General features: G+C 49.6%; 7 protein-coding genes across 7 annotated transcripts; 5 read left to right on the plus strand and 2 right to left on the minus strand.

Annotated features, from left to right (window-relative positions):
• Positions 1–342: 342 nt before the first annotated feature.
• Positions 343–3,782, plus strand: N7481_000891 (tetratricopeptide repeat protein; the record flags this gene model as incomplete). The annotated part of the gene is made up of 5 exons (XM_057260110.1): positions 343–635; positions 692–1,721; positions 1,785–2,565; positions 2,623–2,841; positions 2,890–3,782. The coding sequence occupies 5 exons, from the start codon at positions 343–345 to the stop codon at positions 3,780–3,782; spliced, it is 3,216 nt and encodes a 1,071-aa protein (XP_057127942.1).
• Positions 3,783–4,020: 238 nt separating this feature from the next.
• N7481_000892 (amidohydrolase) lies at positions 4,021–5,637 on the minus strand (the record flags this gene model as incomplete). Its single annotated transcript, XM_057260111.1, has 1 exon — positions 4,021–5,637. The coding sequence occupies one exon, from the start codon at positions 5,635–5,637 to the stop codon at positions 4,021–4,023; it is 1,617 nt and encodes a 538-aa protein (XP_057127943.1).
• Positions 5,638–6,228: 591 nt separating this feature from the next.
• N7481_000893 (uncharacterized protein) lies at positions 6,229–7,653 on the plus strand (the record flags this gene model as incomplete). Its single annotated transcript, XM_057260112.1, has 1 exon — positions 6,229–7,653. The coding sequence occupies one exon, from the start codon at positions 6,229–6,231 to the stop codon at positions 7,651–7,653; it is 1,425 nt and encodes a 474-aa protein (XP_057127944.1).
• A 388-nt stretch (positions 7,654–8,041) lies between these two features.
• On the plus strand, positions 8,042–9,398 carry N7481_000894 (Zn(II)2Cys6 transcription factor; the record flags this gene model as incomplete). Its single annotated transcript, XM_057260113.1, has 2 exons — positions 8,042–8,863; positions 8,919–9,398. The coding sequence occupies 2 exons, from the start codon at positions 8,042–8,044 to the stop codon at positions 9,396–9,398; spliced, it is 1,302 nt and encodes a 433-aa protein (XP_057127945.1).
• A 1,095-nt stretch (positions 9,399–10,493) lies between these two features.
• Positions 10,494–12,572, plus strand: N7481_000895 (amidase family protein; the record flags this gene model as incomplete). Its single annotated transcript, XM_057260114.1, has 1 exon — positions 10,494–12,572. The coding sequence occupies one exon, from the start codon at positions 10,494–10,496 to the stop codon at positions 12,570–12,572; it is 2,079 nt and encodes a 692-aa protein (XP_057127946.1).
• A 1,085-nt stretch (positions 12,573–13,657) lies between these two features.
• N7481_000896 (patatin-like phospholipase domain-containing protein) lies at positions 13,658–15,863 on the minus strand (the record flags this gene model as incomplete). The annotated part of the gene is made up of 3 exons (XM_057260115.1): positions 13,658–13,880; positions 13,948–14,375; positions 14,433–15,863. The coding sequence occupies 3 exons, from the start codon at positions 15,861–15,863 to the stop codon at positions 13,658–13,660; spliced, it is 2,082 nt and encodes a 693-aa protein (XP_057127947.1).
• A 4,425-nt stretch (positions 15,864–20,288) lies between these two features.
• N7481_000897 (leucine-rich repeat domain-containing protein) lies at positions 20,289–22,850 on the plus strand (the record flags this gene model as incomplete). The annotated part of the gene is made up of 3 exons (XM_057260116.1): positions 20,289–20,330; positions 20,458–22,042; positions 22,096–22,850. 3 exons carry the CDS (start codon positions 20,289–20,291, stop codon positions 22,848–22,850), a joined length of 2,382 nt encoding a protein of 793 aa, XP_057127948.1.
• Between the last annotated feature and the right edge of the window lie 3,972 nt (positions 22,851–26,822).

The raw sequence follows: 26,822 nt of genomic DNA on the forward strand, positions 1-26,822 counted from the left end.
ATCAACTTAACACTTGACAACTCTCTTTGCGCGCGTCCGCTACGATCCGCCTTATTATCGGTGCTGTGATCAATCGATTGGCCAGGTGGAGTCGTTACTATGAATAATCGGGGCTGCTGCATCTGAAACGCACTGAAGAGACTCAGTGCGCGCGTCTATACGGTCTGGGCCATGGTCCCAGCAGTCCGGTTCACAACGCACGTTTCCTTTCTTTGATTATAGGGTCACGACCTTTGCGATCCGAATCATCATTGAATATTATTCAACTTGTTCGCCCCCCCGGCCATTCTTTGTCCTTGAAAGCTGAGAGAGCTGAGCCGGCGTTGCCGCCGATCTGTTGTGATGGCTAGCTCGGATTATCCGATGGGCTCGATGTCCCCCACGGAGGAATCGATGTATCCAGACATCGATGAATCCATCCACTATCCATGGCAAGAAGAGCAACAAATTATAGCGGAGGAATTCTCCGCGTCCGTGATCGACCCTCGTTTATACCAGGGATTGGCTTCACAGAACGATGAGCTTGCCGTTGACCAGGTTCAGCCAGATGATGAGGATCAAACGGCCCATCTGGAATCAAATGGCTTCCTCACAGATGAAGATTCAGAGCTCGAATATAACGAAGAGGATGCAAGGTAATGTGGTTTGACCGAACAGAACGTCTTTTTCCTTGCCCTGACGAATAATTCAGCGACTCGAATGACTCCGATGAATACCCAACAGAGGATGACTCTGAAGACTCGGGCGCCGCACGGCGACGTCGTCGTCGTGGCGGAGGGCGCTTCTCAGGCCGGTATGGTGCTCGTGGTGGCAAAGGCATTAAGAGAGGCCCGCGAAAGCCAATGGAACCAAGCCCGGAATTCAAGATTCTTCATTCAGATGCCACTTCTGCTTTCATTGATGGTGATTATGGACGCGCCATCGAACTTGTGATGCGCGCCATTCAAATCAACCCCGAAATGTTCCCAGCTCACTCGCTTCTTTCTGAAATTTTCCTGGCCCAAGGCGAGAAGGACAAAGCTTTAGCTGCTCTATGGAATGGTGCTCACACTCGACCTAAGGACACTAAAGTATGGCTACAGGTAGCCAGACTTATTCTCGGTCGCGCCGGTGTCGATCGAGAAAATGCACTCCCGGATGTTGTTTACTGCTACAGCCGTATCATTGAAATTGATCACAAGAACTTCAATATTCGATTCCAAAGAGCAGCTGTATACCGAGAACTCGGATACACGGGTAGGGCAGCCGGAGAGTACGAGAGAATCTTGAAAGAAAAGCCCTACAGCGTTAGAGCGCTTCGACACTTGGCTGAAATACATATCGATCTCAATGACGTTGAGCGGGCGCTTGAAATTTGGTCCGAGAGTATAGTTTACTATCGGGACCACCCTGACAAGGTCCGAGGCTTCTCATGGTCTGATGTCAATATCTATGCCGAGCTCTTCGGCTATGTTAATAGACACGCGGAAGGTCTTGCAGAGATGAAGACCCTCTCGAGATGGTTTTTGGGTCGCAAAAATGATGACCCTATGTGGGAGAAGTTTGAAGACGATGACCGGGAATGGGACTCTGAACATTCTCCCCGTCGAATCAAGACTAGTGGCTTTAACCCCGACCTGTGGCCTTTAGATTCCTATGGGCTCGGTCTCCCTCTTGAGTTGCGAATCAAAATGGGCCTTTTTCGCTTAAAGATGGGCGAAAAGCACCATGAAGAAGCACTGGTATGTCCCGGTTGAGCCCCGGCTACCCAAACCTAAAGGCCATGTCACTAACATATTCTCTAGCATCATTTCGAATGGTTAAATCCAGATGATACTTCAGAAAATGCTCGCATTTTTGACTACGGCGATCTTTTCAGAGAGGTCGCGGATGCTTTGCAAAAGGTTGGCTTGTTCCAGGAAGCTTTCCGGTTTTACTCACCGATTCAACAAACCACCGAATATGCGGATCTCGGCTATTTCATGGCAATGGCGAACTGTTGCGTGGCGTTGGGTAAGGTGGAAGATGCAGAAGCGTACTATCTTACGGTGGCTGAAAACGACCCAAGGCACATGGAATGCCGTGTGAGACTGGCGACTCTCTACGAGGGGGACTTTGGAATGAACGACGAGGCCCTGAAGTATATCAACGAAGCCTTGTTAATCGGTAGACAGGAAGGCAGGACTCGGCGAAGGAAGCGAGATGACAATAGGCTTGAACAGCTCGCTATTGAGTTCCAAAGGGGTCCTCGCCCTATGGGCTCACCGCTGACCGGAACCGAACCGACTGGCAATGGAGATCGTTCCAAGAATGCACAGAACAGAACAGACGACATCCGGTTCCTGTTCGATAAATTAAAGGAGCTTCATCCCTTCATCAAAGAAGGCGACTCGGATGTGGTCGAAGATTGGCTTGACATCGCCGATGCTCTCCTGCGAGATTTTAGGACTAATCGAATTTTCTATCCTATGGCTCGGACGATGGAATTTCAGGGATATACTGGCGACTCTCAACGAAAAGGCAAAAAAGGTCGTACGCTGCTCGACGAAGCGCAAGAGATAGCCGTGCGTCTGCAAAAGGCAATGGGTAAGACTCACTATACAATGCCCCTGTCAGTAGTTCAGAGCTAATCTCAATCAAAAGGTGACGGCACTGCCGAGGAGGATTGGTCGGATACCATTCCAACCGATTACCATGGCATTCCCTTCGACGAATGGCTCGACATTTTCCTCGAGTATTCTCTTCTTACGACCAAGCAGGGCGATCCAGAAGAAGCATACGATGCACTAGACGGAGCAGCAACTGCAAGCATTTGGTTTCATTCCAAACCCAAGTCTCGATTGATTCATACCTGTTGGTTTAGTACGCGATTACCCCACTTTATCTATGGGCAGAGCTAACGAATCATAGCCTGTGCACTTCATGCCCAAGATGAAGAAGCTCTCGCTGGCGAGGCTCGGTGGTTCATGAAGGAATACCAGTTTGTGACAGATACCTATCGTTTATTCGCCATGCTGAGCAACCTGGCCGGCGATCCCCACAAATCCTTATTTCACTCTTCCCCAAACATGAAATTCATGCTTCGTCAGATCAAAGCTATGGACTTCACCTTGCCAGGAGATGCCTCAAAGCCCCAGCCTCGACAGTCTGTTTGGAAAGAACGCGCTGCCCTGTCTACGAAAAACGATGCTGGCGAACCCATCCCAGCCGAGGAACTGGATGTCGCCCTCCTTGTGCTTTACGGCCATATTCTTTATTCCGGAAACAGCTTCTACCCGGCCCTGAACTACTTTTTCCGTGCATATGCTCTGGACGATCAAAACCCAGCCGTCCTTCTCTCCATTGGACTGTGCTTCATCCACCACTCTATGAAACGACAGGCTGAAAATCGGCACTATCTCATCATGCAAGGCTTATCTTTCATGGACGAATATCGTCGCGTTCGTGAGAAAGCCGGAACTCCTCTGCAGGAGAAGCAAGAAATGGAGTTTAACTTTGCACGTGTGTGGCACAGTCTCGGGTTGCTTCATTTGGCAGTAAATGGATACCAAAAGGTCCTCAGCCTCAGCAAGAAAATCCAGGAAGAAAAGCAGCAGTTGGTCGAGAACCATGCAGATGACGGTGGGGACAACGATACGGTCATGGGCGAGGCAGATACCGTTCCCCGAGATTCCACGCAGAAGTCCCGGCGTTTTGTTGAGGATTTCTCTCCTGAAGCCGCCTATGCCCTGCAATGTATTCATGTTCTCAGCGGAGATTCGAAGACTGCCAAGGGTGTTACCGACCAATGGCTTGTTGTTTGACGGCTACTTCTCCTTGGGAGCATTGCTGCCATATTAAAGAACTAGCTAATTTGCTTAATGAACAAGACCTCAAATTCCAAGATACCTGACGTTCTGTATGTATACTTCAGGCCCTCGGATACGGACTCTTAAATCTCCATTGGCGGCGGGTCATGTCCGCAGAATTTACCACGTGCCTGAGGTTCGCGCAGACACAATAATTCGAATCCTGAGCTTTTCTTTAATTCTCTATCTTGCCTCATTGCCAAACTTTTCTTCCCTCGTACCAAGTCTCCTTAATCGAAGCCTTCAAAAGAGAATATGCATCCCACTCCATGTCCACAATAATAAAATCGGCCATCTTTCCAGCGGCCAGCGTACCCACCCGTCTCTCTGAGAACACACTTCTAGCGGCACCTCCGGTCGCAGCTACCACCGCTTCACACATGCCCAGCTGGAAATGTTTGTTCACTATATCGGGATATTGGGGGTCTCTCGATGAGCGACGTGTGGTGGCAACATAGAGGTTCTGCATCGGTTCCCATGGTGAGGTAGGGCTATCACTTCCAATTGCCATCAAAGCCCCGGCATCAGAAAATTCCCGATACGCAAATGCTCGCTGGCATCGGTCATTTCCTAGGAGACGAGGCCATTCTCTAAGAATAGAGGGATCGGCATGCACCGGCTGGATGGATGCCGTCAGGCCTAGAGCACCGAGTCTCTTTGCATCTTCTGAAGATGCCAGCTCGAGGTGCTCAATGCGATGTCGCCTCCCTGGGCTAGCGTGGTTCTCGATCGTATCAATTGCCATTTTGATCGCCCCATCACCAATGGCATGAAGGGCGATTTGAAGGCCATGGCTATCTGCCTCCTTAACAACTAGATCCAGATCTTTCGGCACCCAAATAGGAGGAGGGGAGTCCACTGGGGCATATGGTTCAGATAAATAGGCCGTGCACGCATCGATGATACCGTCACAGATGACTTTGATGCCAACGATTCGGAGGTCTGGGCTTGTTGTGCTGTTATACTGCTGTGAAAGCTCAAGAGCACGTTGAACTTGCTTCGAGTTTTCCTTGGGTTTATCACTTGGCTTGATCAACCAGTATGCAGCGATACGCATAGGAAGATTGGGTTCCCTTTCCCGCAGAGTGACTAGCGCATCCCATGCATCTTCGTCCATGGCCATCTCCACCAATCCGGTATATCCTGCAGCATTATATTCTGCAATACCAGCCCGCATGGCCTCAATTCGCTCTTCCTTCGGGCTCGACATTGCCTGGTATGGCCAGATAATAGACATCATGGCACCTTCATCAAGTACCCCAGAAGGCTTTCCATTCTCATCACGGTGGATCTTGCCTCCGGCAGGATCTGGCATATCGGCAGCACCAAGTTTCTCCAGTGCTGCATTATTGCACCAGCAGGAGTGTTGGGAGCTTGCGTCGATGAAGATAGGTCGTGGATCAATATCGTCTATCATTGCAGCTGTGGCCCCATTTGGCGTCATATAATGGAACCAGTTCTTGCAAAGAATAGTCGGGACATCTGGGTTTGCAACAGCATACTCATGAATAGTCGATCGTATATCATCCAGAGACATGCAATGCTTTAGGTCAAGTTTGCGAAGAGACTGGCCGAGGAGGAGAAGGTGCATATGACCATCAATGAAGCCTGGCAGAATAGTCTTTTGCTGCAGGTCGCGGGTTTCGAAGTTCACACCAGTGCTTGCGGCGCTTACTTCGGCCTGTGATCCAATCGCTGCAATCTGGCCATCTTTGACTAGCATGCTGTCGGCGAAGGTCGGTTCATCATGATGACCTGCGCACTCGTTGGTCAGGATTCGACCGTTCAGAAATAAGATATCGGTTGGCATTTTGAATGATGTACTAGGAAAAGCAAAGGAGAATCATAATTCACAAATCAATATGTGACTTTAACAGTCCGCTATTCCCGGCGTGGGGTGACACTAGAGTGACTTGGCATTCATTCCGAGCTTCATTTGAAGCTCGGAGTGGATCCCGCTTCGAGTTTCCCTCCGAGTATCACACCTGCCCGTCAACCTCTGATACATATCCATCTACATCAAGATAATCAAAGTCAAGATCAGACAGTTTTCTTGGATTCGGATCTCCTTCGAAGTGAATTCTCCCCCTGATGCTAAGTTTATCGTATTCTGTCATTCTATCTTAGACCAATTACGACCGATTTGACGCTTTGTTCGGTCGATGATTCGGTTAAGATCCAAGACTCCACTTCACGCCTCCAACAGATCACCAGTTGAAATGTCAAAAATGCGGAGAGAAATCCCCGGAATTCCTCCAGTGGCCCCCGCGGAGCCGGCCCGGCAATAACCACTGGTGTCAAAACAGCTCCTCTTCGCCAATCTTCTCAGCGAAAATGCTCATTCTTTTGGTCTCCGTTCTCGAAAGTCCAATCTTTTCTATCCCATACCACCCATTGAACGATGACACACGATATCAGAGGTAGCTCTGATACTAGCGCCTATGTCAAAAAGGAGATGCCTCATGTGATTGAACCCGACCAATCTGAGGGCGAGATCATTGGGAAAGTCCTTCTTCAAGAAGACCATGAGCGAGCTAACCAAGGAGACCAGCATTTCCATCGTCTTGGATGGAAGCGCCTCACAGTCGTGCTCATTGTTCAATCAATTGCATTGGGCAGCTTGAGTCTCCCTGCGGCATTCGCAACACTGGGAATGGTTGCAGGAATCATTCTGACCATTGGGCTGGGAGTCATTGCAATTTATGCCAGTTATATCGTCGGTCTTGTGAAGCTGAAATATCCCCACTTGCCTCATTATGTTGACTTTGGCCGTCTCTTAATGGGTGGTGCTGGCGACAAGATCTTTACTGTCGGCTTTGTGGCTCTTATGACCTTGACAGTGGGATCGCATTGTTTGACCGGCAAACTTGCACTTGCTACCATTACCGGGAGTAATGTTTGCGCCCTCGTTTTCAGTGTTGTCTCAGGAATCATACTCTTCGCCTTTGCCGTTCCTCCTTCCTTCGCCGAAATCTCAATCTTGGGGTACATTGACTTTGCATCCATTATAGTGGCAATTGGGATCAGCATCATCGCAACTGGTGTTCAAAGCCACGAGTCAACAAATGCTTCATCATCATGGTCGGCATGGCCCAAGGAGAACCTGACGTTTAGCGAGGCTTTTGTGGCTATCTCAAATATCGCTTTCGCCTATGCCTTTTCCTCTGCCCAACCATCTTTCATGGACGAGATGCACACCCCGAAAGACTTTACGAAATCCATAACGACATTGGCAACCACACAGATGACTATATATGCTCTTACAGGGTCACTCATATATGCCTTTGTTGGACAAGATGTTCAGTCACCGGCACTTCTATCTGCCGGTCCCCCTCTTGTGAAGGTCGCCTTTGGAGTGGCACTGCCTGTCATTTTCATATCTGGCTCCATCAATGCAACCGTTGCCTGTCGTTTCATCCATGGGCGTATATATCAGGACTCGATTGTCCGCTATGTCAACACTACCAAAGGATGGGTGACTTGGTTGACGGTCGTGGCCTTGATCAATATTCTCGCCTGGGTCATTGCTGAAGCAATTCCCTTCTTCTCCGAACTACTCTCAATCTGCGGCGCCTTACTCGTATCCGGTTTCTCGTTTTATCTACCACCTGTCTTATGGTTCTTTCTCCTGAGAGAAGGTTCTTGGTCTGAAAAACAAAACATTCGCCATGGTATCTTGAACCTGATTGTGTTTATCGTCGGAATCACCATTCTCGGGTGCGGAATGTACGCAAGTGTAACAGAGGTGGTGAGTTCTCTCCTTGAGCGGGCCCCGTATTCCAAAGCTAACTTTAACAGATGTCGAAATTTCGTACGGGGTCTCTGAATCGTCCATTCTCATGCAACGCTGGATAAAGATTAAACTGAGGTCTCTAACTATGAGTTGTTGTCAGCCCATATAAACGACTCGGAAGGATTAGGTAGTATGGAAGAGGTGTATGAGCATATTTAAGATCATAATTTTCATATTGTAGCCTATTTCATATCCTGAGCGTATGTCTAGGTATAAATATTCAATTGCTTTTTACACAAGCATCTAACTATATGTATCGTAAACATGGGCAGATTGCCAAGAGAACCGCGAACCTTGAAATGATTACCTCATCAGGCGCTTCGAGTTTCCTTAATTCAACTCCCACCTTGACTATTAACAAGCTCCGACCCCTCTCTTAAGACCTCACCTTACACAAAATCAACGATATGAGCTTTTAACTATGCCTCTAGTATCACCGGGATGCTGGACCTGTCGTGTAAGGCATCGGAGATGCGATTTGGAGACGCCTATGTGCAAAGAATGCACTGATCGACATGTTCATTGCCACGGCTATGGCCCTAAGCCGGCGTGGATGGATGGTGGACCGGAGGAGCAAAAAGAAAAGACTCGAATTAAGGCAGCTATCAAGGAAAATTTTCGCCGGGTCAAGAAGATGCAGGGTCGGGCCCGAAAAAGGGCTAATGACCTATCTCGATCACTATCCGAAACACCAGCACCAACGCAGGGAGACGAAGGGTTGCATGCTGTGATCACGCCTCGCAGCCCACCTTACTCGTCGCTACCAGATCATGAGCAAACTATATCGGAGTCTTCCCTCGAATCAGAGGACAATATCAACAGCTGCGCTCAAGACGAGACCGTTGAAGTTGATGCAGAATCTAGCCCGAGGTCCCTCGAGGGAAACACTAATATTGATTCTCAAGAGGCATGGTTGCTGATGCATTACCTCGATCAAGTATTCCCATGGCAATTTCCATATCATGATCCGCGCTCTCGCTTGGGCAATCGAGGCTGGTTATTCTCTCTTCTAATAAAGCGGGGGCCTCTATATCATGCTGTATTGAGCCTTGCGTCCCTTCTTCAAAGCGCAATGATTGGGACCGAAGAAGAGTTCCAACGAAAGCAAAGAGCCTGGGACCACCATTCAAGAGCTTTAAGGGAGCTTTGCGATCTCATGAGCGAAAAAGGAGACAAATTACGTGAAAACCATACAGAGCTGGCGGAGTTTTTGACATGTAGTTTCATGTTGATAAGTTTCGAAGTAAGTGAAGAATAATCACTCTCTCTTGTATGAATGGTCTAACAACGCTATTAAGGTATTTAGTGGCGCAGAACATGATTGGCTTGTACATCTTGATGCTGCTACGTCCGTGATGAATCTATTGTCAGCCGAAACAATTTTCAATCCCACACTCCACTATCGCAATAATCACCCAAGCCCCTTGATCGAAAATCTTCAACTCATAAAGGGTAGCGTGAAGGATGGTCTTGAGTTTCTTTTGGTGACTGTAATATGGTTCGACCTTTTTGCCTGTCTTCCAACTGGACGTGCGCCCCAACTTCCTTACCGTCGCTGGCTCCAAATACCGGGTTTAAACACAGCAGATCTCATGGGATGTCAGAATTGGGTGATGGAAATGATTGGAGACATTGCGCAATTCTCCATTTGGAAGGAAACACAAGAAAAAGATGGTGTACTGAGTATCCGTGAACTTGCCAACAATGGCCAGGGCATAGAAACGCGGCTGGAAAATGGAATCCAGAGCCTCGATCTGGCCCGAAGTGTAAGATCATGACATTCATCGTCTTCTTTTCTGGCTCGGACTCTTACTGATGGAGTCATCTATAGGAACACCCAAATGTTGAGCCGTTATCAAATTGGGTTACTCGTCTCTTCGCGCTGGCTGCTTTAGTGCTGTTACATAGTACCGTATCTGGCCCCTTGCCTGCGTTGCCTGAAATTCAGAGTGCGGTTGCGAGGAGTGTGATTGCACTCCAGAATAGACCATGGACATATTCTCTCACGGGTTCGGTATGGGCACTATGTGTAATTGGTTGTATGGCGCAATCGCACACTCGCTCAATTTTCGAAAAGTTAATGTCCGACATAGTTCGCGAATCAGGGAGAATGGGAAATAGTGCGACGGTTTTGAAAATAATCAAGAAATGCTGGCAGCTGCAGGAGACTGGTCGAGCCGATAGTAGAAGCACTATGCGTGAAATGGGGATATCGGCTATATTAATATAAGAGTCATAGATAACGAATAACAAGTAACTTGAAATTGCCAGACGATGATTCTGCAGCTCTACTTCAAAACTTCAAGCGTTTATACTTACTTAGCAACGGGATATAGATTTTAAGCCTTCTCATTCTGGATATGAACTTTTTGTTGACGAAGGATCAAGCCTCATCTATTACTTGAGGGTGTTCGTGAGTTGATGTCTCACAATTATACACGTAGAAAGTGAACATGAATCTGACCATCAACAACTTGGGAGCGAAGCCCAAGTGAATCAACGGTCTCCACCATACTTTACATTGCGAGGATCACTAGCATCCTTCCTAGCCATTTGAAACTAAAGGAAGATGAAGAACCAAAAGTAGGAGACAAATGGCAATGCGAGCCGGGTCACTCTCAAGGGAAAGTCGAGCCGAGAGATGGATTCTCACCAATCAGAACAGAGTTCTGTACTCTTGAAGTATAGAGGTCCGAACATCAACATGTAGCATTCATTGATTTTATTTAAGTGAAAGAAACCAAAAGTAATGCAACTTGGATATAAAGATCAACTGCAATAAAGATACTATCCAGAATTCATAATATTTTACCTTCTCTCTCTACCTACCCTTTCGGCGTTGTCGCAGCTGCAAGATACAATTTACTATGAGAATGCCGGCACTTGATGTTGAAGAAGCATCAAATAAAATCAACCTTGTCGAGGCCAGCGTGAAGGAGCTGCTTCATGCTTTGAATATCCGTGCCATATCCAGCGTGCGGCTTGTCTCCCTCTACTTGCACCGAATTGGATACTACGATTGTCGAGGTCCTTCACTGAACTCAGTCTGTGTTCTGAATCCGAATGTATTTCAGGAAGCCCAAGAATCAGATGACTATCGAGCCAGCGGTCTGCCACCAAGGCCCTTGGAAGGCATTCCATTCACAGTGAAGGACAGTTTCAAGGTCAAAGGCATGACCGTAGCCGCGGGGTCGCCTGCATTCAGCGAGCTGATTGCCTCGGACGACGCAGCAATCGTTTCACTCCTTCGTGAAGCTGGGGCCATAATAATAGGCAAGACCAATATGCCAGCAATGGCGGATGGTGGGGGACAACGAGGACTTTATGGCAGGGCAGAAAGTCCGTACAATCCCACCTATTCCACCACAGCCTATGCATCTGGCTCCTCCAACGGGTCGGGCACATCAACAGCTGCAAGCTTCGCCGCTTTTGGACTTGCTGGAGAAACTGTTTCTTCGGGAAGGGCACCGGCATCGAATAATGCGCTCATTGGATACTCACCGTCTCGGGGGTTGATACCGAATAGAGGTCAATGGCCTCTTTACCCAACGTGCGATGTTATTGTTCCTCACACCCGAACAATGGAAGATCTGTTTATTCTCCTAGACGTCATAGTGGCAGATGACAAGATATCAGCAGAAGGATTTGACTTCTGGAGGAATCAAAAGTTCGTTCCGATCCCCCATGCTTCGGACGTTCGACCTGTCAGCTTCAACTCTTTAGCGGATCCTTATTCACTTATTGGAAAACGTGTTGCTGTTCCCAGGTGTTTTATCGGTATTCAATCTGCAAAGCCGCCCCATGTCTGCACGGAATCTGTGCAAAGGCTTTGGGAGAATACGCGTACGACGCTGGAGGATCTTGGAGCTACAATCATCGAGTCCGATTTCCCTTTCCTCGAACAGTATACCAAAAAGGACTTCCCGGGACAAAGCTGCAATGTACCCGGAATGCCCGGAAACTGGAATAGCATTGAACGCTGTCAAATGATAGCCACTGCCTGGGATGATTTTCTCCGACAGAACAACGACCCGAATTGCTCAAGCCTTGCTGAGTCTGACCCAGACAAGATCCATCCACACATCGCACCGATGGACGATCCGATAAAATTTACCGAGACATACAATCAAGTTCGTTACTCTGACATGATTGATTTTGTCAAGAATCGGACACGTTCAGTTGACACACTTCCTGGTACAAAAGAAGCTATTCAGTCATTGGAAAATATGCGGAAGAGAGAATTCGAGGATTGGATGGATTCTAATGATTTCGACCTTCTCGCCTTTCCCACCAACGGAGATGTTGCGTACGCTAATTGTGATGAGGAGATAGAACCGTTGACCCATGCTCTACAGGATGGGGTCAAGTATTCTAACGGTGGACGATCTCTTAAGCATTGTGGTATCCCTTGCATCACCGTCCCAATGGGCACAATGAAGAGTAAACGCATGCCCGTGGGAGTCACATTCGCATCAAAAGCTTACTCGGACAACGATCTCCTTTGCTATGCATATGCATACGAAGCAGCAACTCATGCTCGAACTGTTCCTTTGTTGACTCCTCCATTGCCAACAGACCATATTTCACTATCTACAATTCCCCAAACGGGTTCAATGAAAGCCAGGCCTATTCTCGAAGCTACGACAGCAAGAAGTGAGCCGATAGAGGGAGCGAAGCAGAAAATCTGCCGTCGTGTCTCGATGGAAGGCACCGTGTTATCGAGCAATCCGGAAGTTGGAGTTTCTTCTGTCCAGATATTCGTCAACGGTGAAGAATCTTCCGTGGGCCATTGCAATCACGGGAAGTGGAGATGGGAAACGACGATTTCTCGACCCGAACGACTTGAACGATTTCCAGAAATCGGTCAAGTGCCAAAGAATCAATTTCTGATTGTTGTCATTGCTTCTTTAACCAATGGACGATGTGCAGCTTCGATGTTCTTGTTAGATTGAATAATACACATATATTTGAAAATGAGGCTCAAACTTGTATACTACATAGCCAATCATGTGTTGGAGCACACAGAACTTCAGACATGCACTAGGTCTACAGCGAGTTTTAAACTAGGCACCAAAATGAAGGGTCTGGCCTAATGGTGTAAAAAGCCTGATGGGTGAGCCATCACCACACCCTTACCCATGAATAGAATTATAGGTAGTATCAGTTATCAAGATAGATTTGTAGTAGCCCTTCCGCGACAGAAAACCAAAAAGACAACGTATAATTTGCGTCGCTGTTGAGATCTCAAAAAACAGACAGCAATCTGAATCGTTGTACCGATACAACCGGACAAAACGTCATGTCCTAAATTGAACATGCCCGACGATATTACCATGCACACAATATTGACTGGGCCATATATTAAATGACACCATCGTACATTGCATTAGCGTCGAAAATTAGATCTGATACCTTAGTAGCCGTGATAGCCATGGCTGATGTCATTGTGCCTCTGGGTCCCGCACTGGAATTTCTGCTATCTTGACAATCAACGACCTCATATTATACTTTGGAGCTAGTACTAGACTACCTATGTTGCAGTGAAGATCAGGCTTGCTCAAAAATGTATTACATTCGTTCTGATGGGGAAGATTGATGGGGTGAGATATAGTACAAAAAACGATACCGACTATAAACGGTAACCATTTTTATCCAACAAAAGGCAACCAGCAAGATCGTAAGAATCGTGAGAAATTTGCAAATGGGCAAACGCAAAACCCAAAAACAACGTGATATAATATGTATCCAGGCTAAAAATCAAAACTCCTTGGCATGCGAATGTAAGACCCTTCGAAAAGCGGGGGCGCGGGTACCCTAGGATGAGACAGATAGTTGAGGGAAGTCAGACCCGAAAGTATCCGCCCTCAAACAAAAAGATCAGCAGGAGCCGCCTGTCATATCGAATATCTGATTTGGGCGGGGGTGCTTCATGACGGAAGACAGGGCTGCAGCTTGCTAAAAGGGGGAACACTCGGTTCAACGTCATGGGTTGGCCACCTCCCATAAAATAGGCGCTTAAGCCGCCACGAAAAGAAACTCAGGTGACTACAGCATATTCGTCACCATCCAAGTCGGTATCATCAAAGAAGACAGCCGACTGGCGCCGCATCTCCTCCATAAGGCTACCCCTCCTAGAAGTCGGGGTCTGAGGGCGCGAGGAGGCAGTTGAGTGCGACATGCCATCAGAGAAATCCAGATAATGCGACTCGGACTTGTATCCAGAGTCGTTATTTCTTTTCGGGGAGGTTCTCATCCAGTCGCTTAAGCAAAGCGTCAGATGGCTCAGACTCAGGATTATGGCGCCGACGTGATAGAATGGGGGACAACGAACGGCCCCCGGTGACGGAACATTCTTGAAGTCCTCTCATGATCGCCGTTTCGATATTAAGTCGATTTTTGATGAATTGAATTTTAGGGAAAGCACTTTGCTGACCGGTTTGAATCATGCGAGCGAGCCGCTCGGGCGTTGGATCAGAGAGAATGTGGTAGAAGTCGGAAGCGATGCTTTTAGGCCAGATCGTAATAGTGCCCCTAAACTTTTGTAGCCAAATCTCACTCCAGTCTTGCCCCAGTGGCCGAGGTAGTAGCTCTAAATGGCGTAGGACTCGGAGCCATTTGTTAAGATCGAGTTTGATGTACTGCTCAATAGCGGTGCCGAGAAACCCACCACGCCAGCCACGTCCCTTGCGGTGGGTGACCGGTCGCCCCACGGTTCCTCTGGAGCTAAAAAAGAAGAGGTTCACATGGGGGTTGACCTAAAGTAGTGTCAGTGGCTGACGTTTTCATCAAGGATAGAATCTTACCTGAGATACGATCGTGAAGTTTACATTGAAATGTAAGTTCAGCGCTTTGATGGGAATATCGGTCCGCAGGCTTCCGTCTTTCCACTTGTGCCCGAACGAGTAAGGGGCAAGTGTACCGTCCCGCTTTTTGGTCATCAGAACGACCGGATTAAGGATGCCGGGCACGGCAGCTGAGGCGAGCACGGCACTCCAGATGACACAGTCGGGGCATGTCAGGTAGTTTGCCAAAATAGTAGGAGAATGGGGGTCCGAGGGCACGCAGGACACATTCAATATGCGGCCAGTTCTTTCATAGGCTTCTCGAAAAGTAGTCGAACCCCTGCAGAACCAGCTGCATTGTTTAGCCCAGTCTAGTGTATCGAACCGAGCACCTGTCTTCCACCAACGACGAACCCACGTTGTGATACCTTCGTGACAGGCGCGAATTCGGTGAGCAAGTGCCGGTACTAGCAGTTGCTTCAGCTCCTCGTCGGTCCGGGTTGCCACCAGGCCAGCAACTAGTGCTCCGCCTGATGTACCAGTAATGAGCTCTGGCAGCACACCATTATCCAGCAGCGCCTTGACTACCCCGAAGTGATAGTATGCAAAGGTAGCTCCGCCCGAGAGGCATAGCGCGGTCCTCCCGAAGTTGGTATCAAGATGCTTGAAATGCTGATATTTGGCTTCCCGATCGACCTGCTTGCTGCTCAGTACCAGCTGAATACACGAATGTACCTCATCGATATATTCTTGAACTAGCTCCTTGGTTCCCGAATAGGCCTCGCTGTAGATTCGAGGGTTCTCCACTCCTGCAAAGTTGTTCTTCACACAAGCCTCCAACAGAGACCGAAGCTCTTCCACGGCCGGAGTGTCGTTGACACTCACCCGACCATGCTCAGCCTCCCACTCCGTATCCGCCCTTGCTTTCTTCAGCTGGGCCACCACTTTATCAATCGTGATATGATCGTAGTAAGCGTACTCATCGGTCTGCTTCCAGCTTTCATTGCCGAGATGGGCATCCAGCGCTTGGGCTGATTTCAACCAATCTGCATAGTTCTTTTGTACTGACAAGTCCTTTCTCAGCCGCTGCCTCTTCCCCCTCCATGTGACCCATTGCTCATATAGGAAGATGTAGACTCTGACCAAAATGTAGCCAAGGCTCAGCATGGCGATCCATGCGAAGACCGTGAAGAGGAAGGGCCATTTGAGAACTGTGTATAGGACGCCTTCTCTAGTTTCATCCTTGCTTCGCTTCGGGTTCTTGCGGCGACCGCGGGTCTTGCGTACACGTTGGTTGATAGGGCGCCAGTCGTTAAGGGCTACCAATGGGGAAGCTTCTGGGGCATTGAGTGCTTGTTCGAATCGACGTAGGTCGTCCGGATCGATGAAATCTTCGTCGTAATCTGGCAGTCCGACCGGGTCGAAGGGGTCGGATTGCTGCTTTTTCTCCTCGGAAGTCATGTTGACCATGTATGCATGGCGTTGAAAGCAGGAACAGGAACATCATGAAACAAAGCCGGTTGGGGAAGCTCCTCAGCATACGACGTCAGCGTCACGTGCCAGGACCCACCAGCCACTCCGCAGTGGGGTTAGATGTGGCTGGCGAGGAGTGTGGCTAGTGACCGTTGCCCCGCAGATAAGAAAATAACCTTAGGAAAGAAACAGCGCTATTGTTCTGGTTCAACCATGGTTCGATTCTTTGCATTGGCGGGAACTACAACCTTTTGACTTTCAACTACCAGACCGCCTCGAAGGCGTGTGAAGATATTCCAGACAACCCCTCCAACCCCTCCATCTACGAAGCATTGTCAAGAGACCGGCCGTGGCCGTCACGGCAGTTGTTTTAGAGGTCTCGTCCGATTTCCGAGATTGTACCATCCCATCCTACCACGGGGTGTTACGCAAGAGCAATTGAGATTGGCCAATGGCCTAATCTTGTGCAACAATATTCGTAGCTCCAATTCTTCGTCGAAACGTCGTGGAATGCTACCCCAGTTCTGATGATGGCATAGCCCGGACAGCCCCTACGGACAACCCGCATAGTCTTCCGAACTACACCTACACCCTCCTACCTTTCTCACTTCTCCCACGGTAATATCCATTGGACAATGACCCTCTCCCCAGATCTTCTACGTAATGCGTATCAGTCCACGTCGTGCAGGCTGCATCTACCCCTCCAAAAACCTCCGGCGCATGTACAGATGTATGGCATAGCGGCATCACACCGCTAGATGGTAGCCCGTTCAGATCTCAACGGAGATGGCCATTGAACCCTGCTGATTGGCGGACCCAGGAAAGTTTTGAGACAAGATACCGAAATGGAGGGCCAGGAAAGCGTCCTATGGGCTGACGAGAAGTTAACTCTGTCGATTTAGCCGCATGCGACCCGGGCGCGATATCGGATGTGCAGCGGAACCCGAGGTCTCTCGCGCTAGCGGGCTGCACAGTGGCACTACACCTACTCGTACTAGGGACTGTCGATTGGTGTGAATTGGGGGCCAACTTCAACCAACTGGCGGGCACCGTCCGCTCAAATACTTGCCTTTGGATCACCTGACCCTGTTCGTGATGATGATAGCCTGCATATTAGTGGGCCATTGCTTAGGATTTCTCGCTAATTAGGCTCTTTTTGGCGTGTCCCGGACTCTTTTCCCAGTCATATGCGACCCTTGATGCTGATCATGGCGATCGACCTGAATTTCTGTGAATCCTTGAGTCAGGAAAAAAAAAGCAAACATTTCATGGCGTTGTGTTTCGCTCCTCCCGAGACCTCAGCCCCTCAGCTGTGTAGACCAGCGGCAAATAGATGAACGCGACTGATCTCAGGCAGACGATGGAGGTACAAAAATACAGAACTGGATGTAAACCGAGTTTGTTGCGCGGTAGCCGCCTCTAATTCTACATTCGGTCTACCGTAGGGCCAGGGGTTCAACACCCTGCCCGCCCCCCGGGTTTCTCTGGTGGCGGGCAACACTTGAGGGCTTTCAAAGATCCTATCCCGATGGAATTTCCATATTCGTCTCTATGCATATCCCGAATTGTTTGCCAATAGAGTGCAGGACCACTCGGTATCAAGGCCTGCGAAGGCTCAGCGAGCCACATTGGTCTTGGCGCATGCTGCAAATGACCAGGGCATGTCCAATAAGCGCAGCCCCCGCGATATCACCTTCGTATGCTCGTGCTGGATAGATCGCCCAGGTGTGGAGAGCCGGCCAACGCCCGAGGGCTGCTTATTCGTCTCCTCTGGGAACGGCATACGTAGTAGGTATACCCAGGAAGGGGGCGGGGCGATCAAGTGGATGATCACATACTATCATATGTTACCCCCCTTTCGGCCATACAGTCGCAATTTCCATGTGCTCAACATTCCTCAATTGGGCGGGGTAAAAGTGTTGTGTTTTGTCTCTCTCAATGGCACCTAATGGTAAAGGGGAAAAGCATAACACTGGTACACTGTGCTCTATGTATACGGATATGCAAGGATGCTGCATGCGAACTCCTTGCAAATGCAGGCTTTCTGCAGTGGGCTGGGATCTGAGGTTGAACCGAGCGTCCAGCGGCGCCATGGTCCCAGGAATGTGAATGGTCATGGAATTGTTTGACTACCCCGCGCCTTGAGAGATTGGCTTCAGGGGGGGATTTTGACTCTACCTGTCCGATGCCATGCCCCTATGAGTACTATTTCAAAGCAGTCGAAGTACGAAGTAGAGGAGCATGCACAATATACTCCGTACTATTCATTTAATAGTCCTTTAAACCTTCTTCATGTCCATGGATGCAGGCTGGTCCTGAAACAGCTTGGAACGCCGTTATAAGCGACCTCTGGTGCGACCTGTCAACAGTATCCCGGCCGTATTCACATAGATGAAACCAAGGGGATCGCGTAGTACCATGGCTCGGTCAACGCCCAGGTTTACCCCTTCGGGCCGGAATGCGGAAGCGGTGTAAACGAAGTCAAGTCCATTGTGAGTTGAAAAGTCAGAGATGAGCAAAAGAACGACATCTTATCCCGATGCCAATGTCTATATTGGAGACATTTGATGTCATTGACAAGAGGATTTACTCCGAGTGCTCCACCACGATATTTGACGCCGCTCTCCAAAAAAAAAAAAAAATACTAGGACTCCGTACTACTAGTATGTACATCGTAGGCTCCACCCGAGAATGTCAGATGTCAGTGCGAGCTGACCCGTATGGCGCCAGATAGCGTAATGCCCATATTGATGCGGGTGTGTGATTCGTCAGTCGATAGTTCATGGAGTCCCTCCAAAGCGCCAAACGGTCTTCGGGTTTTTTTTTCCCTCTATATTTTCCATTCTCGCAGATGACCCATGGTTGCGAAGATTCTTGCGACGCATATGTTCTCCTGGGGGATATACATCTCCACCAATGGCATATCGCGATAGCACTCGACGTGCTGCACGCCTTTGAAAGAGCGTGCACTGCGGATGACCGCCAGGGCAAAACCACGACCAAGACTGGACACAGCACTCGGGAACACGGAGTTTCCACAGTGGGTCTTTTGGCACTAAAAAAGAAAAAGCGGGCCAGGAAGAGCACGGGGCAACTGGGCTAAACATCTCTCGGCATTCCCACCCGGTCTGCACCATCGAGGGCCGCTGGGTTGCCTTTTGGTGTGGCTGCGTCGCTGCAGTGGGTGAGATCCAGGACGATCAGCACCCGCCACTGTGGGATTTGCAGTGCATCTCAGGTGGGAGTGGTGGTGGTGGAGTGGAGTGTGGATAGGGTCAAGAGAGTATCGTATCAACTTATCGCATTTCCTCTTTTTTTTTCCCTCGTCTCTTCCCATGTCGATCGAGGGGAGGGGAGACTTTGGCGGACCCACCGCGGGCGTGATAGACAAGAGTTATCCTTGCTCGAGGGGATCGACTCAGAATGCTGCGACAATCCACACGGTACAAGCCATGCAGCAGGATCAAATCAAACCACCACGGACATTCCTAGTCGCATGTCCCTTTTAGGAGGGGCCGGTCGATCCAACCGAAGATTTCTGATAGACGCGGCCGAGCAGCGAACTAAATCCTAGGCCCCTTCATATAGCCTCTCCATAGGCTTGCCACCCACTGGGGTCTCCTGCAGCTTCTTTTTTTGACCGGCGATGAAAAATAGAGAAAGCTAGGGTAATATACTCCGTACAATTGAAAGAAAGAGATTCCCCCTCAAAAAGGGACAAAACGGGACCCCCGAAATGAAAAATACCAATCGAGTGACAAAAGTGTCGAGATGAGACAAGTTGTGATTTGACGTGAGGGGAGTAGGCAGTCAACATAAAGGAAATGAGGCCATGCGATCAGACCATTGCGATACGTACGGAGTTGAAGTTAACTTGAGTACATGAGTTCTCAATAAATTTAGATTTAAATTTAAATGATCAAATCAAATAACGAATGGAGTCAGACCCCGCGCAATAATACCAAGGGTAACGTACAAATCTGATAGAGTTGAAGGGTACCTCAGGTATCTAAGGTACCCTAGTAATTTTAGTGTATTGTTATCTTTTGCCTGCACTCCCATTCTTATTGAGCGGTTACCCCGTGCCACCACCGACTTCCCTTCTTCCCTTCTCCTCCTCCTCCTCCTCCAACCTTTCTCATCTTCCTAATTTTAACACTCCCCTTCCCAGGTTCATAATCCGACCTGTCAAGTTGGTACATTCCTTTCCCACGAGGTACTTACTCCCCCTCCCCCCTGAACCCTGCTGCTCAATCGCATGCGCTAACTCCTCACATTGCCTAGGCGACACGCTCCTTTTTCTTCTCCTGCTCGCACCAGCAAAATGTCAGGTCTCTCTGGTTGTATCTACTGAGCCATCCTCTTCAGAGTTCTCCGAGCTAGGATCCTGTCTCGCTGGACTCCTCTCCAACCATGGAGAAGTTGAACACTGAAGATGGACAACTCTTCATCAAGGTGTGTCTGCCCCCACTTCCTAGCTGCGATGATCGCCCATCTCTACCTTTTTTTTTTCACCTGCTTTTTGTTTGCATTTGGTCCTCGGGTTATTTTGGCTGATTTTTTTTTCTCTATCGTCCTATAGAACCTCGCCAGCTTCGTTCGTACCCACGAAAAAGCGCTCGCGAACGCTTTGCAGCTCCGACGCCAATCCAAAAATGTGGTGACAGCGCAATCGCCCGCCAGCGCCTCGAACTCGAACGGCTCGGCATTCTCCCCCACGACTCTCGCCTCCGCCTTGTCTTTTGGGGCTCTGAAATTTACCTCGCAGAGCATCAAACCCGCAAAACTCACCCTCACTCCACACCACCTCTTCTACCTGCTCTCACAGTTCGAGGATCTTTCGATTGCGGTGGGCCCTATGAACGTCCGGTTGGAGAACATCCATACCGAGGTCTCTCAGTCCTACGTGTCCTTCCTGAATAAGCCACAGCGGTCTAAGGGCGATGGAGCCTCTATCCACTCCGTCTCCAGTGTTCGTAGTGTCATGTCGGGTATGAGTGGTCTCTGGTCCTCCTTTGGTCTAGGATCCAAGGAGTCATCATCCAAATCGGAAAGGGCCAAGGTTGCTCTAGAGGCAGACCTAAAGTATCTTTACTCTGCATTCACCAAAATCCCGTGTTTGCGCCTTGCCCCGGACCACCGCGCCTGTTTGATTCGAGGATATGAAGAGTTTCCCTTCGATACGGCTGTGCCGCTTCACTCCTTCAAAAACCTGAGTGCTCTAGAGATCATTGACATAGATTATCGTTCTTTTTATGGCTGGGACCGACTGTCTGAACAGCTGCGAACTCTCTCCATTAAGCGGGCTCATCTGGATGACCCTGCGGACCTATTGACAGGGATCGTGCTGGATGACATGGACAAGCGACGACGACGTTCGACAAAGTCTCAACAGTCTCCGCCGCTTGGATGGACGAATGGCAACTCCTCACAACCTGTCCGTGCACCGGATCATACATCGCTGTCTGCTCCTGGCTCGCCCGTTGTTGAGAACGCACTGGCTAGTAGCACCAGCCCTAGGTCCGCACCCATGATTCGAGGCAGTTCTGAAGGCGGGAAAATTCGGTCGAGAGCGGACAGCATCTCGCCAAGTCGCCCGACCACGAAGCAGAGCCATCAGCGTCACGCCCGTGGTCAATCAGCGCGGATTCGACGAACGGGCTCCGGTAGCTCCAATTCGAGTGATACGTCGGCTGGCTATCGGACCGGCAGCTCCTCCACCCTCCTTCCAGGGGTTCTACCTCCATCGAAATGGCGATTCCTGCGCCATTTGGGTTTACCTGACAATGCGCTGACATCGATCTCTGCTGCCAGCCTCGCTCCTGTGGCCAACTCTTTGAACTCGCTTGACCTCTCTTCAAATCTCCTGACAGAGATACCCGATAGCCTTGCCTCTCTCATGGCGCTCCGAGCCTTGAACCTTTCCCACTGCATGATCGAGTCGCTGCACTCCCTTTCGCGCAATCCCCTTCCGGCTATTACCGCACTTAACCTTCGAGGAAACCGACTTCGCTCGCTGGCGGGTATCGAACGCCTGCTGTCTCTTGAGAGATTGGACCTACGTGACAATAACCTCATGGATCCGACCGAACTGGCTCGTCTTACCAGCCTCCCTGAAATACGGGAGATCTGGGTGTCCGGCAACCCCTTTACCAAAACTCACTCTGGTTACAGAGTTGTGATCATGAACTTGTTCCGTCGCACCCGGGATACTCGGAAGATATCATCATCGATGGCCGGGGTCCCGGCTACACCGAGAGAAAACAACTAGCCGATCGAGTTGCCGAGCCTGAGAGTGCTCCGGTGGTTCGCTCCAACGTACCTGACCAGTCCACCGTGGTGCATAAACCCACAAACACGGTCATTGCTCAAGGTATTCCTCTTCCCAACCCAAAAGATGACGAAGTGGAAGTGTATGCCAAGACGACACAGCGGAAAGATCATGAAACAGGGACTGGCCGCCGGAAGAAGACCAACCGTCGAAGAATCGCCGATATATCGACGGATAACCCATTCACATCGGACGGTTTGGGTAGTTCAGGGCCGTCAATGCCGCCAGTTCTGCCCACGCAACAAATCCATTCTCCGATTAGCCCCTCATCCATCCTCCCATACGACCACCAATGGAAATTGGATAGTGCGACTCAGTCAGGATCCTCCAGTATCCAGAGCTCTGTCAAGCCTGGACAGTTGGCAAGCTCATCCCACGTCCAGCCCGCTGTTGTGCAACCCGCGGCGGGAAAGGATTGGGCCTTGGATGAGGTGCTCTGCCGTCAGCAGTTAGAAGCTCTGCGACAGGAAGTCGGACAGAATTGGATCACGGTCCTTGGAGATCATCCTTGGGATAACTCTCAAAATAACATGCCGGGTCATCTCACACCGAACGGATTGGACCACTCACCAATACCACCAGCATCCATCGTGCGGTCGACTAGCTATGCTATACTGAGCGGCGGCCACGTATTGGGCGGCTAATAGCTGCTATGACATTTTTTTGTGAGGAAATCTGTCTTTCCTCCTCATCACCCATATTACATATTTCAACTCCTCTCCCCACTCACTGTGACCGGGCCTCGGAAAGCAACCGGCACAAATCATTTTTTTTCGGGATAATTTTTCACCCTGGCAAGTACATCTATTGAACTACTTGACCACTTTGCATTGTTAATGGCGTTTCGATGACTTACGAGTTATGGTGGGTTGGATGTATGAACATTTACGGCCGTTTTTGCTGCGCTTTGTTTCTTTGTACCCTTTTTTTTTGGCGCTTTCTCAATTGCGTCCGTTCGTTGTGGACCTCAAAATGTCCTTCTTTGCGGTATTTTCTCACCCATTTCCGGAAGGCACCGTTGAAGACTTCTGTCTAGAGCGCGTGTATTGTACCTTTTTCGTCGTTGTTCTTATCTCAGGCGTTGGTGGATCGATTTCTCTATTCCCCTTTTGTTATTTCCAGCTCTCGGCGGGTGTGTTCTGCAGATTTTTCATGGGCCATGACAGCGATATGTGCCTCAGAAGATAATATAAGTCTTTTGTCAAATCCGGATCTTCCGTAGAGAGTAGGCGGTGGTTCTCTTTCATCGTGGGTCAATCTGTCAGTGTTGGGAAGTCAAAAGTCAACATATCGCGATGTGACGCGCGGTCTGGGTTGGCATGATCAACGGGTACCCAAACAACTTTAGCATTCGCAGCAGGGTACTAGTAGTCAGAGAGATGCAGCGCCTTGGGTCTCTCCGAGTATATAAGTGTAAACGCACTGCAGCCCGGTGCTCTGGTCGCTGTGTTGGGGCCTCCTGGGTTGCAGTCGAGGGGGGTCTCGACCGGCTCCAAAGTCAGCCCCTCCAGCACCTGGCATGATGAAGAGAGGGGAAGAGGGTATGATGGTGTGCAGACTCAGTGTAAACATAAGTGCAACTGAATTCCACTAGAATTGATCAGACAGACTTAACCATACCCAGGTAGGAACTTGAAAAAGGGACTATTTATAACTCAGGCCGATCTATAACCGCGGAGGACAAACCAAACACGGCAAACACAAACTCTGGGAACTTCCCGCTTCTCTCCCTGCGCAAGATTCTCCTCTCTTCACCCTTCGAGGCCAAACTCACTCCATCGCGTCCACCTGGTTTGACATCTTCTCCGTATCGCTCACACCGTTCGGCTCAAAAAAGTTTTTCTCCCTTGATTGACTTGCTCCCTTTTCTCACCCTCTCAACCCCCCCACACGGAAAACTTCGATCGCTCGGAACCACCGACCCCCCCTCCCTTCATCCCACCCAAATCGACTCGACAACTTGATTTGACCCGGCCCTCGATCACTGTCGGTCAAAGTCACTAAACGCACGCATCGTATTCGTTTCTCGATCGAGCTGCCCACCAGTTTACAGTCGGAGAGGTACCCCGTCCACCCCCGTCTGGCATCCCTGCCAGACCCTCTCTTAACGGCCGCAAAGGCCCTTATCTGTGAAGAACCTCTGATCTCATTGAGCTTGGTTGTTGGTGCGTCGTTCTGCTATTTTCCAAGTCCGCAAAAATTCTACCAAGGGGGGAAAAGAAGCCCGGGCAGAAATTCGGGTGGCCAAAAAAAAATTCCTATCAGGAACGCGTCTGTCTCCCTGGGCACCCACCTAGAGTTTGCGAATCGGACTGACATCCTTGTTAACAACTGAACGCATCACTAACTTGTATCGCTGTTGCAGAACATAGTCCCCGCGTCATCAGCTATACGCCCGCTTCGGAAGTCATCCCTTCCCCCGGCGCGTCCTTTTCGTTCCGTTTTCTTTTCTTCGTTTCCTTCTCTTCTTTGTCTTTCGTTACAGACCGACCATAATGGCTGACCAAGACGTGGATCTGGACTCCATTATTGACCGGCTCCTGGAGGTGAGGGGCAGCCGGCCCGGTAAGCAAGTGCAGCTTCTGGAATCGGAAATCCGTTTCCTTTGCACCAAGGCCCGTGAAATCTTCATCTCGCAGCCCATCCTGCTGGAGTTGGAAGCCCCCATCAAGGTATGTCATATCTGACCTTAAGGGTGGCTCCTTGCGGGGACCCGCGTTTCTAACTTTTTTTCTTTTTTCTTCTGTCAGATCTGTGGTGATATTCACGGCCAATACTACGACCTGTTGCGTCTGTTCGAATACGGTGGATTCCCCCCGGAGGCCAACTACCTCTTCCTCGGTGATTACGTCGACCGTGGCAAGCAGTCCCTGGAGACCATCTGCTTGCTCCTTGCCTACAAGATCAAGTACCCCGAGAACTTCTTCATCCTGCGTGGTAACCACGAGTGCGCCTCTATCAACCGTATCTATGGTTTCTACGATGAGTGCAAGCGCCGATACAACATCAAGCTGTGGAAGACCTTCACCGACTGCTTCAACTGCCTGCCTATCGCGGCCATAATTGACGAGAAGATTTTCACCATGCACGGTGGCCTGAGCCCCGACCTGAACTCGATGGAGCAGATCCGCCGAGTCATGCGTCCCACTGATGTACGTTCCCCCTCTTTGTTGCGATGTTTCCCCCCGGCACGTGCTGTTTTTTGTTTGACTCAGGATTTGTCAAAAATTGTTTGGCGGAGTTCCTGCGGCTTAAGGGCCAAATTCGCTGACTGAAATAGATTCCTGACTGCGGTCTCCTCTGCGATCTGCTGTGGTCCGATCCAGACAAGGATATCACTGGTTGGAGCGAGAACGACCGTGGTGTATCTTTCACATTTGGCCCCGATGTGGTGTCACGCTTCCTGCAGAAACACGATATGGATTTGATATGCCGAGCTCACCAGGTTGTGGAGGATGGCTACGAGTTCTTCTCCAAGCGCCAACTCGTCACACTATTCAGTGCGCCCAACTACTGTGGTGAATTCGACAATGCAGGTGCCATGATGAGCGTCGACGAGAGCCTGCTCTGCTCCTTCCAGGTACGTCAACCCGATACTTGAACACATTTCTTTTTTTTTCCCCCGAGAACCTGACGAATCAACTTTTTCTTCTCAATAGATCCTGAAACCAGCAGAAAAGAAACAAAAGTACGTCTACGGGAGCATGAGCTCTAGCGGATCCGTCACTCCTCCGCGCAAACAAAAGAAGAAATAAAGGATCAATACGAGCTTTTCCATGTGCAGCAGGTTCGGGCGGAGATAAGCCTTTTTTCAGATCGCATCGATAAACCCCTCCCTACATCCCGCCACGACATCCAACCTTTCCACCACCTCCGCCGCGAGTTCCCCTCAACCAAAGACCTACGAAGCGATGAACGACCGAGGAACCCTCACGCAACCGGGTGTAGCCCACACGCCATCACCTTCATACCACTCGATTCCGCGATAATCCCTTATTGAACAGCCTTCTATACACGACATCATTCGGGCTACCCCCGTTCGACAAGCGAGGAAGACCCGTCTCCATCATTTCCGGCCGACAACCCGCGACCTCTGGACTACGGAGCGACAATTTCTTATCATCGACATTCTTCTATTTCTTCCTTCGTTGGACTGGTTTTTTTTTTCTCTTTCCCTTTTCTTTTCCCTTTTCTTTTCCCCCTTTCTTTCCTCTTTTCTCTTCCGTTTTTCCTTTTCCTTTTCCATAGTCGATCCTACCTTTGTTTCTTACCATCTGGACGGAATGTTTCCTCTCGGCATCCTGGAAAGGCGGCGGGGGCACACCTGGTTTATCTCTTATCTTTTCCAACTGTTTCTGTCTTATCGGTCTTGTGTTTGAATTGAAACGCATGTGTTGTCCTGCCTCTTTTAATTTTTCCGTCTGAGTCTTGACTGGCCTAAACCCCCTCCCACTATTTTACTCTAGGCCAGTGAGTGGTAGGTAACCTGGTACAGGTACAGGTGTAGGTTCCTAGGTGTCTTTGATTTCTTTCCTTGTTTCCTTTTCCTCTCCTGTTGATTCTAGAGGATTGGAATCGAGATGGGGATAGAAGGATCGATATTCGTCTAGACTTTT

Source organism: Penicillium waksmanii, assembly GCF_028829765.1.
Source record: "Penicillium waksmanii strain IBT 27052 chromosome Unknown utg000001l:1.0-4852451.0:1.0-4856178.0, whole genome shotgun sequence".
Taxonomy (NCBI): domain Eukaryota; kingdom Fungi; phylum Ascomycota; class Eurotiomycetes; order Eurotiales; family Aspergillaceae; genus Penicillium; species Penicillium waksmanii.